The 12,484-nt window shown below is 32.1% G+C and overlaps 1 protein-coding gene across 1 annotated transcript; it reads right to left on the reverse strand.

Moving 5' to 3' along the window:
* Positions 1–546: 546 nt before the first annotated feature.
* Positions 547–10,927, reverse strand: LOC146133076 (uncharacterized). Its single transcript, XM_083397015.1, has 12 exons — positions 10,267–10,927; positions 10,107–10,202; positions 8,910–8,982; positions 7,584–7,678; positions 7,449–7,505; positions 5,816–5,929; positions 5,098–5,231; positions 4,772–4,922; positions 4,591–4,715; positions 4,321–4,459; positions 3,530–3,661; positions 547–1,016 (listed from the first exon to the last, which is right to left on the reverse strand). Exons 1-12 carry the CDS (start codon positions 10,408–10,410, stop codon positions 828–830), a joined length of 1,449 nt encoding a protein of 482 aa, XP_083253141.1. The 5' UTR covers positions 10,411–10,927; the 3' UTR covers positions 547–827.
* Positions 10,928–12,484: the final 1,557 nt, after the last annotated feature.

A 12,484-nucleotide genomic window follows, 5' to 3' on the forward strand; every position in this document is an offset into this window, starting at 1 on the left:
AAAACAAATTATGTCCCGATAAATTTTCGGCCCATATAAAGTATCCAGCTTTAAATTTTCCACTGACAAACGTGCACTGGCGGAAATTTAAGGCTAGCTACATTTTGTCGCCTTTTTCGTGCTTTTAATTCCCTTTACTATTAGTTTGATGATGAAGTTTGAGTAAAATGTCAGAAAAAGTCGAATCATGGCCTAAATTAGACTAAACCAAAAAGTCTTAATACGACCTACCTGTAAATAAGACCTAAACTGCATTGAACGGACAGGTTTTATACGAATTTAGGTCTTATTCTGCCATACATATTATTGCGTATTTGGTTTATTTTTTTGGGTCGTGCCAGAAGTATTTTAGGTTGATATAGATTATAGACCCCAAAATACATAAATCAGTTGACAAACATTTGTTTCTAATATAATTTTCCAGGCATAGTAAACAAAACCGGTTACTATACTATTACTATAACAAAGAGTAAAATATTAATTCAAACAACAATCTCTGTCATGGCAAAAAATATTAATTCAAACAACAATCTCTGTCATGAGTTTATCATTATGGCTTACAATTATATCTAGTTTCATTAATTGTGACACAAAATGTAATAATTTTTTATAGAAGTGAAATATAAACATCCTTATTCAACGGAAAGTGGCATGTTGCATGAAGATCGTATAGCTTGGTCAGAAAATTTTCTAATATGGCTTAAGGCAGTGACTGTTGAAAATCATTTGTTTGTTCAGGAGAAAATATTAACAAGGTTCAAACGTTCTCTAACACGGCGAAAATAATCTAGGCATAAAACATGTTGACGTAACATGTTCATCCGCAACTACAACTGACTTTTGTATCTCACCACATTCCGTTTCTTCCATAGTTGTTGCATGACTGAATGAAATGCGTCGGACGGTCGGGCGGGATTGTTCCACACAAAGTGAACGTAAATGCTTGTAATTTTGGCTTGCATTTCGAGTAACTGCTGGTCGGTAACGCGATGAAGAATGTTTTTAATCTGACCGACCTGTAAAATGTATTTAACTTTTTAAATCGAACCACAGATGAATGGTAAACTTATATTAAATCAGACTAAATAGGCGACTCTCGTTATCCACTAATTAGTAAACATGAAAGTGAAGGTGTATAAAATGACGAAAAATAAATCTGTGCTTCGAGGCCTTCTGGCGTTATTGAATGTAGAGACGTGGAGAACTTTCGTCTGTTAATTGCGTTTTAGGATAATGTCACTTTCGTCTTATATGTCATATCGGAACACAAATCTATTGCTAAAAAGCGCTCGATGCAACATAAAGAGTGGTCGAAATTTATACCATGTGTATGTTTTTCAAATCACATATTAAATAACATGTATTCTAGTAGAAAAAAAAAAGTAAGTTTTAAACAGATGGGGTTTGAAAGCTAAGGGCCTGCAAATCCAAAATATTGGCCCACAGCAGAATTTAGTTTTAGGCTTGCGACACGTATGTTCTAGTCTACCAGTAGTGTTTTACGGGTCTTTCCAATGCGTTTAAAAATTACTTTACTTAAAAACTTATTGCCTGATTATTGTGGTTGATTAAGTGAATGACGTTAAATGGTGCTGAATATTATACAAAAAATAACCATGAATAGTTATAAAATCATTTTATCAGTAATTTTGCGTTAGAACCCAAGAGTATAATTGCCTCCATTGGTATATACTGCTGATAACTAACGTTTATTCAATTAAGTGGCGTGTACAGTCAGAACAATTTAAGTTGTTGCCTAAATCAGCGGTGTACATTTGTGCTACCTGTTGACCATGGAAGGCTTTAGTTTTAGGGCCGCTACAAAAATACTTCTACTTAGTTTTATATCCCGTTTTTTATTCGTGATTAAACTCGATAAGGTTTTTATCCACAAAATTACCGGAAAGATTATTTTTCTGGTTTTGGGTGGACGCTCAATTTGAAATTTTAGTATACTGTCTTGCAATTAAGCTACTATTTTCTCCACCTATTTCTTTTTTATTATTTTGTTCTCCCTTTCACGTAACCTGCACTAATTTGGTTTTGTTGACTGTTTATCATACAGGAAAAATCATGCATTTACGTCTTGGTATTCATCTTTTTACACATTTGCAATTCCTAGGTCTTAAAGCAGCATTTGTAAAAATTAACAGAACCACATTAATTCATATTTATTATTTAAAAAAATCGGCTTTTGTTTTACGTGTACATGGGTGACCCTTTTTTCGAAAGTAATATATAGGAAATCCCCCATCGATCAGCACTAAGTATTATACACCTGGAGAATGACTTCAGGTTGCCAGCACTTCATTTAAGGTGGATCTGGATCAAGCTTTTATGAAAAAAAAAACTATTTAAAACGTTAAATCGATTTTAAAAAATCTGTAAGGCATGATGATTTACGCCGAAAGAGAAATAAACAATGTATATTTATATTTTCAATAATTATAGTTTTCTTTTGCCTGCGGCGCACCTGTGTGAGACCATGCCAGGTGTGCCGCGGCGTTACCAGGGATTTTAAAGTGCATTTCCCGATAATAGAACTTTAAAAATTAATAAATCAACACGAAAAAACTAATCAAAGCCAAACATTTTGACCGGATGCAATAATCCTGGTATAATTTTTTGAACTTCCTTAATATTTAAAATTCAAACCGATGCTACGTTTAACCGTTTAAAGTAATATTTCAAAACATTTTTTTAACAAACTGAACTACCAGGGTATTAGCGCGTGTAAACTCTATACAACCTTTTTTAACTAATACCAAAGTGGAACAAAAGATTATTCATACGCTCGAAACCTTTTAAAATACCATTGGAAAAATATGTTTGTACTTTTATTATCGCTGTTGTTGGCATGGTTTAAATTTATTTTGGCTTCTGTTTCAAAAAAATTCAAACAGAACTGACAACATTACAGTTTAAATGTTTTTAATTCGGAGTCCTATTGTTTTGTGACAAACCTAACGATTTTAAAACTACAGGTTACGTCAACACAGTATCAAGAGAGAAAAAATAGGAATTTTGTTTTAGCGCAGACAATAGAACTTGTCAATCTTCAGTTAGAAAGAGTTCCAGCAGCTGTTTGGCAGAATGCCATTAAAAACATCTTAGCGACACTCTTGAATAACTTGACATGCTTCAAAGTTCCTCACTTAAGTGCCCAATATACTATAGTTTGAGATTACTTTAGTTTAGCGCCAGTTTGGTTTTAGGCAAATTAACCCAAATTAACAACGACTGAAGTGTTTAGTTAAGCCTACGTTAACTCAGGTAAATAAATAAAATGAAATTATATGAACACCAGAATGACAATTATAGAAAACATTTTCGTACGACACCTATATAAAGATTGAACACAAAAACGATACACAAATAGACACTATTTGTGACAATTCACCCGAGCAAGCGCGAAAATGTCACACGAATCATGTAGATTTGAAGTCATTAAATATTAATAATACTTGTTTTAACCCTACGGAAGGGTAACTGAACCATGTAAACAACTGTATGAAACGGCATGTATTACCTGTTTCTCTGGTATTACTATGGAGAATTCTTCCCAGTTAACAATTCCTTGTAGGGGAAGGTGGTAATGGTCAGAAAGGATAACAGGAACACAGCCCATAAATAGAGCCTCCATCAGTCGAGGACTCCATACCTAAACATAAGTCGACTTGAGTTATTGTTTATAATAATAAAATAACTGCACTATTATTTTTAGAAAAAAAAATACTGCTGAGATTAATTCCAATCTAAAACACAGGAATACGTTTTATTGATTTTATATATAATTTTTTTTTGTGAAAAATATTACAATATGAAAAATTTTTTTAGTTCTTTTTTGGTTTTTTTTGGTACTTTCATATTTATGAATATTAAAAAAAATGTGGTTGCTGGAAGGTGTAGCTAATACAAGAACTGTGTAAAAATTTAACTCTGTAACTTCAATATTAATTGCGTTTTGTGTACTTTGTGAATATCGCTGAATATTAATATTCATATTTATGAATATTTTAATTTTTGTCAATATTATTTGTGTGTTTGCTGGAAAGGTGTAGCCAATACAATGAATGTGTAAAAATTTCAACTTTGTAACGTCACAACTTTCAGAGATATTGCTTTATAAAAATATCAGTGCGCTTATTTCGCTCAGGTCAATTTTTAAATGCAATTAGATGAGTTACCAATTGAGTTAACTGTTTTGAGTGCACTGTAAAGCAATAGATGGTTGCTTATTCCGAAACATGGTACTGTATTCATTTATACCCAATTTGTATAAATTTAGTGAAGTTGAGTACATTAAGATGGGTGATTTACCTCTCGACCTCGTAGAACAAGGCAAAATTTTGATTTGCTGAGATAGTCAATATAAGTTTTTGGATTTAACTGCACACCTTTTAATACAAAATCTGGATCATCTGACCATAGGTTCCACACTGTGGGGCGAATTCGTCCACTGAAACAATAACAAATTAAATATTTTAAGACAGCACGACTAAAAGTAATAACTGACAGGCAAAAACACAAACAGGTATTCAAACCACTGGTTTAGCATAAAGCATAACATCCCAATAATTATTAAGTTACCTTTTAAAGTCACCAGCAAAAAAGACAAATATATTCCTTGACAATGGATCAATATTTGCACCTCCTAATCCAACGCGATACAGGTGACTTACGCCAGGTGAAAGATATGGTGGAATACTTATATCCTTTAATAAAATGTGTTAAAAAGCTAATTTTTTTCATACTGGACAGTATTATTTACCTTGTGAGGTATAAAATAAGGATCTTCATAATCAGCTGTATTAACAAGTGCTATGGCATTCTTTAGAAGTTCTGACCCAACTTCAGCTCCTAAGTCATGTGCACAAATGTAAAAATGATCACATCCACCAGACCAAGACCAAAATGGATGACTGCAACAATAAAACAATGTACAATTGCAGTTTTTCTTAAAGTTTTATGAAATAAATAAGTGATTAACAGTAACACAAGCATAAAGCATTTACATTTACAAATGCAAATAAAAAATATTTAGAGATGTCTTCACTAATCTGGAATTGTAGTTTAACCTAATTTATTGTGACATGCCTTTCTTTAATTTCGGCTAGAACCTGTCCAATTATTGACTTTGTTGCTTGCATTGCCTCATTTTCACTGGGAAAATCCAACATGTATGATGAGCATCGGATAGGAATGAAGAAAAATGTTGCCTCATTGGGATTCTACATGACAAAGTTTTTACTTGACAGCATGTTACATAAAAATAAAACCCTATACGATATCGTTATTATTAATTCTATTTACAACATGGTGGTCTGTCTTTATTTGAGGTCTATTTAAAAGTATTACGGATCTCACAAGGCAGTTATCGCAAAATTCATCAACCAGTTTCAATTAATGACACCATGTAAACCAATTATTTATACTTATTTCAATCGCTAAGAGCATTCTTTATCAAAATATCTTCATTTTACCAATTTCTCAGAAAAGATTGTCCATTCCCAACAGAATTTACAAGTCAAGGGGATGAAATTGTATGTTTATAAATATGCCTTTGCCTTTTTTTCATAATTTATAAAGATTTACAATCTCTACTCACTACTTTTAGCTACTAAAAAAACATACATATAGACAAATTTGCAAAAATTAGATTTTCTAACATTGTGGAAGTTTTGGATGTCTATTAGATTTTTGGTAATTATCACATTAAAAACAACTAACCAAAGTTATGTTAGATCAAACCTCATGACAAAGTTTAACAAAATGCAATCTAAAATTGCCAAATAAAAATACAAACTCACAACACCTGTGTAACAAAATGTGACTTTAAAAGTTGTTCAACGAAAACTCTCTCTGCACCATAACCACCAATTCGCCGCGGGTGGTGCTCAATACCAATTGTTGTCTCATACACATAGACCTGCAAAAGTTGGCTTAATTCATTTAACCTTCCAATTCGTTGTTTTGGCTCATGTAGGCATAATATTATGCCCTTTGTAATGTTGTTTTGTAAGGCAATGCTGTATCAGTAGACCATAGCACGGCAGAAGCAAACGGCAGAACAAAAACTAATCTTTTTTGCGTTGTCACACTTTTGTGTTTAATAGTGCACACTCCTTTTAGATTAGGTTAGCATAATTGTTGGGAAATTACTATAAATTTCTTCCTAATTCTGTTTGTTAACAAAATTTCCTAGTTGTCTTTGCGCAGAAGGCAAATAAATAAATTCAACCAAACAACAGGACATATTGCAGTTACTTAATAATAATAATTACTAAAAAACAAAAACACTTTAGAAAGTAAAGATAATAGAAACCCGTTTTTTGTTTAATTCACTGAATTGATTTTTACACAAGTTCTCTATTTTAAACATATCTTTCAACAGAAGCATTGCACAACAGGTAATCAATTTTTTTGACATTTTTGGTAAAAGTTGCGTCTATGACTTCTATTTTTAAACACTGAATAGGTTTAATATAAATCACAGAGGAAGAAAACTGGTATTATTAAAAATATGTCAAAAATCAATACAATAAAGTAGAAACCATGGCACTAAAGATTTGTATAGTATACTCTCATTTTCTGTTTATTAATGACCTGATAGAAAAACATTACAATAACTTTTAAGACAAGTGCTTTTAATTTTCAATGCTTGACATATTTTGTTGACAAATTTTTTAATGCTGAACAGAATTAATTTGTGTGAAATCAAAACACTAAAAACTAATTTAATTCCACACATTAATAACATTAATAAAAATAGAAATTAAAAATGAGATCACCGAACAGTTTGAGTTGTTGGTTGTTAATATGCAGAATAGGGCAAGTTCTTATTTAGGTACCCTGTGCATAGATCTGAAATGTAGCAAAATGAATGCCAACGACCAATAAAGTTAAGTTAAGTTGCATTCTTCCTTCTATAAATGGTTTGAACATATTTCAGACACATTAACTGATTGTGAAACAAGAGAATATCAAAACTTCTTTATTAAGATGATGTTGATTTATCAGACTTATTTGGCTTTCTCATTTTATTTCAAGCAAGTTTTTATTGACCTAAAACTCAATAGTAATTGTGAAGAACACAATATTGAATATTGTTTTCTAAATCCATTTTGCAGATACTTCAATGTATAACCATAAAAAACTAAACAAACTACATAACTACAATAACAGGAATGTGCCAAAAATTGTATACTTAAAAAGAAAAACATGTCTATATAGTTATATTTGGTTGCAAACACAATCTATTAAACATATAAATTGTTAATTTGCCTAATGATGTTGAATAATGGGGTTAGGTTACAAGCCACCTGTTTTTCGGGACTGAAATTCTTAGAACACAATATTTATTAATCAAACAACAATAAATTTCATTATAATGCATATTAAATGAATACAAATGAATATATAAACTAAATTCATTAAAATAGAAATACCTTCATTTTGGAAATATATGAATTGTAGTCAGACTGTAGCTCAGATTGCCCATTTCTCTAAAAAAGTTCAGGCTTTTTTGTAAACAGTAATAGAAAAATAACCACCAAATAAACAAATTATAATTATAAACTTACTTTGATATCAACAACTTCCTGCTTAACATACAAATCAGCTGGCCCATGATTATAGGAAGAAACTGAAGTTTTTAGCCACCCATTGCTATTGAAACCTGCAGAAAAATAAAGGTGAAAGATCCAACATACAATATATATATATTATTTCTCTTATATATATGACTTAGTTTGTCAGCCAGTCAGCGTTCTGTTTATCAGGGTTGGATGGTTGGTCGTAGTAAATCGTCACCAAACAAAAGTAGCGGCACTTTCGGCCATACAAAAAAATTTTGAACACTGTTAGCACAATTACCTGTGTGGCCGTAAAAATCAAATCAAGTATATCGCTTTGAAAAAAATAAAATTTAATGTTGCTAACTTAAAGATTTATGTTTCATAACTTCTTACAGTAGGTTAGCGCGCAAAATGTAGGCAGTTTTCTTTATAGCAGCGGTTTTAAAATGTTGAATACATTAAAAGGGACAACAACGCCAGTGGTTCAAGCAATTGTTTTTTCATACCAAGTTTAAGGCAACAGCAAGGCAACTGATAGGAAATGCCAATCGACAAATTTCCATCTAGCTTAAACGGGCTTTTTACTTGACAACGGCAAATACACATAGTTTAAAACAGGTCTTAATAACAGAAATAAATAATATTGGTGAAACAACCAGCTAACCATGTAGAAATCAGGCAGGTAACTTAAAACAAAATAAATTCATCCTGTTTAATTTTTTTTAAATAATTCCACTATAATCTCATCCAGTGAATAGTTAATACCTCTGTGCATATTTCTTACAGTTAAATGGTCAAATACTCTTCAAAGCAGGTCACTCTGTTGAGGGTTTTAAATAACCCTAAATCTCAAAAAGGAACGTTTGCAGTTTAAACAGGCAATATTATTTACAGAAAGTGGTACATTTGACATTATGGTAATAAATAATAAAATTATGATTGTAAACCGCAAAAATCCTGGTACGATATGGCCCAGTTTGGCTGCTTGTTACAAAGGTTTACTTAGTGTAAAGGGAGAAAAGTGTATCTTGCAAGAACCAAACATACATTTCCTTACTTGTGATAATCTGTTAATGGTCACTTCTTGGCGTTACTTGGGTTAACAGCCATTTTGTATGCTTTGGCTACCTCAAATGAGTAGCAAAAATGCTGCAAATGTTTTGATTACAATAAATTTGTATAATCATAGTTCAGTTCACATACATTTTGCGCAACAGATCAGTTGTTAAAAAAAATGGTGAAATGGTGCATTTTTTCTTGGTCAAACAGAGGATTTGGAACAACTACTTAACAAAAGCAAAACAAAACTTTTCTAAATGTTACTGCACCAACCTTGACATTCTTCAAAGAGGTCGCAAACTTTCTTGATGGTTGTTAAGTCACTGGACTGAACATGAAGTAAATCCTACATCAAAACATTCAAAACAGTGTCAATTTTTGTGACAAGTTTAAGGGTAATTAAAGTTGTGCATCACATTCCATACCTTATGTTTAAATACCATTTAATACATCAAATTATTAAATTAGGCATATAAACTTTTTAATAAGAGTTTTTTAATAAATTGCATGGTTGCGATCTTGCCAATGAGTCCAAATTGCTCAGGGTGAATGTCATAAAGAAAACATTGGTTGGTGCTTTTATTTCAACTAAAGGTCTTAATTTATTGATCTGCAACAAATTATGTTTAACTTACACAACTAAAGAGCAATTATTTCTTTAAACGCTTTTAATACACTCTTGCGCAACTAAAATAAAAAATTGACTAAAGCATGACATGTTGAAAAAAGGCCTGCTTCTATGCATTTAGTATTTTGACAGACAATAGAAATGGTTTTGTGAAGTGAAAAATAATTATTTGCGCTAAGCATCTGATTTGTTTGCATTATAGTTTACACTTACAAACAAGAAGTATATACACATAAAGTTCAAGAAGTGCATAAAGCATGAATAAAACTAAAACAAATTAGGGAACTTTTTTGTTTCTATGAAGCTGCAATAAAACTAATTTGGGCACTTTTTGTTCGTACATAACTGGCATAAAACTAAATTTGGTGCTTTTTAATCAAAAGTCGCTCAAATAAAACTTATTTATGCACATTTTTGTTTATATGCAACTCGAATAAATCTAATTCAGGCACTTTTTGTCTGTTAGTTAACTCAAATAAAACTAATTTTTGAATAATTTACATTCATTTAAAAACTAAGAGGGACTACATTTCTTTAAAATATCCAATTTGATAAATAAAGCAGGGCAGCAGAGTCGGACTTGACTAGACAGAGTAGGTTTTTACTCAGATAAAGCTGGACTTAGCACTTGTAAGCCTAACAAGTTCCCTAGTTCAATGTTGAGTTAAGAAGTAGCAAATTGACAACCGTTTGTTTTATTGCGCGAGGATACAGTAATGTAGCTTAAATTTTTGCTTAAATTTGTGCGGCTTGAATAACGCTAATTCTAACATTTTCCTGGCTAAAAAGCGTGTGTTTGACCAAGTTTTAGCAACAAAGTGCATATACATGTACATGTTTACCTGGCCGTCCACATCCCTTTGTTTGATAAGATTGTAATGGTGTTCAAAAACTACCTTTCCCGGACATTTTTCTGGCTTACATTCAGACATCAACTTCTGCAATTGTAAACCAAAAGTTTTATATTAATTACAAAATATTTAAAAAAATATATCAACTTGCCTTAGTTGCTTTTGGTATCAGCAGATATATTAGAAAGATAAACACCAGCAATAGAATTGCAAATATTAGCACACCCCATCCTGTTTTGCCTTTGTGTAATCCAGTCCTGGTATATTGCAATTTTGTTCCTGCCCTGCTGTTCATTTTGGGCAGATATACAAAGGTTAAATGCCCTTATAAAGCACAGCAGTAATTTGAATCTTTGTTGAAGCAATACAAAATCTTCTTCAAAACAAATCTAGCCATTAAGGAAACATTTAGCAAACTATTTTTTTTATTTTTGTCTAAGCATTACGAAAAAAAGCACATTTCAAGTCTCAAAAAACATAATTAAACAACTTTTAAAAATAAACGTTTTGGTAAGTCATTAACGGCCACGAAACGGCACCGAGTACATTTAGGGTTGTCGTGATTCGTGACTAACAACCGCACCAAACATTAAAAGTAAATGAAATAACGCCAATGACATGTACAAATGTTTTAATCAAGTTAGCCTAAGGCTATGTACGGAATAACAAATCAAATCGCAGACAACGCACCGCTTGAGGTATTAAAAGTAAACTTGACAAATTGTTTTCCGAGTCATTATATTTGTAATAGCACTAGGCGTAATTTGGAGAAATCGTGCCATGTCACCCCCCCTTAATAAATATTGAACAGCTGTAGTAATATTAAATCTTGCAATTCCAGATAGTATTTTAACAATGTGCGCTATTATGTTTCTGTGCGTCACGCATTGGTGCTTGCGTATACCTGAATCAACAATGCTTAGCTCAGCGCTTCCCAAACTTTTTTGGCTCGCGGCACACTATTAACTCTGTCGCGGCACACTTTAAACAGAACAACAATAGAGTAATTTTACAATCGCCCTTAACACTTGACAAACTATATGCAAATATCTCAAAATTATTAATTCGTAATGAATAGAGCGTATTTAAGTCTAAAATAGAGACGGGCTCAAAACCAAAATGTGCACATTCTGCGCACAATGTGCACTTGCGATATGTGCACGGTTCAGTGTACATTTGAAGGTGCACATTGTGTACTACGATATTTGAACCAAATGTGCATTAAATCTGCATTTAATGTGCACCTCATGTGAATTTTGTGTGCTCTTAATGTGCATGTACGCCGAAAGTGGGTAAATAGGTGCACTTTGTTTTCCGTGATCATTTTTCCACCGCTTGTTATGGTATTGGTAACTTAAAAACAGACAGACGGGCAGATGTAGCATTTGTACGTGCTAAATTCTTACCAGAAGATATAAAGATAAAATAAAAACGTTCTCCGTGGATCGAGACGGACCACGCAGTTCTCGCCAGATATTTTGTTACTTACAGTAAAATTGTATGAGAAATTCTGCAATATATATTTACAAACACGAAAGGCAATATTTTAATATAAAATCTCAATGCTATGACATGCCAAGTCAGATAATGTCACCTGCAAGGCCGTAAGACAAGCGTTGATTGCTCGAAGTCTTTGGCGAAAAGAAAAAGGAATACATTCAGGCGCGGGCTAAAAAATTAACAGTAGGCCCTAAAGGTTTTTATGCTAATGTGGCTAAAAAATAGGTTTGCAATTTGCAGTTAATTAATGTGAAAAAAAATTGCAAACGAAAGCTGGGAACATATTGTACAGTTTGTGTTTGATTCTCGTCGCATAAATGTAGCCTATGCCTTCGCTTTTTTTTCTCAGTAGCCTAAATATCATTTTTTTCTTGTAATTAATCTCCTACGTCTTCAAATTTCCCTTTAGTGTAATTAAGTTTTAGATTTTTTATTTCGATAGCCTTTTATTTTTTGTTCATCTTTAATTCATTTTTACTATAATTCCTTTTTTCTTTGTCATTAAAAAGAAGGTTTTTTTTCTTTTTCTGTGGCATTTTCAATTCTCATATCACCAATATCTATTGATAGTTTCTCGTTTTTAAAGAATTTGCTTTCCGTTTAAAATAATTCTATTCGACAATTTTCAACCTTTTATCTTACGATTAGTTTTCGCCCTATAGTGAGTATTTTTTGTTCCTCAATTTTTTTTGTGCTATATGCGTGCCGTGACGCCTTCAATTTTCTGGTTTTGTATACATGGCCTACATTTAAAAAGTCTTATCAACATGCAATTGAGTAGGGGTGCACAAAACTTGACATTTTATTCCAAAAACTAATATCGTGGGCAAACAGTATCACAATCCAATACCCTATGACGTCATAACCAT

The sequence above is a fragment of the Ascidiella aspersa genome, chromosome 9 (assembly GCF_963924565.1).
Source record: "Ascidiella aspersa chromosome 9, kaAscAspe10.2, whole genome shotgun sequence".
NCBI classification, from domain to species: domain Eukaryota; kingdom Metazoa; phylum Chordata; class Ascidiacea; order Phlebobranchia; family Ascidiidae; genus Ascidiella; species Ascidiella aspersa.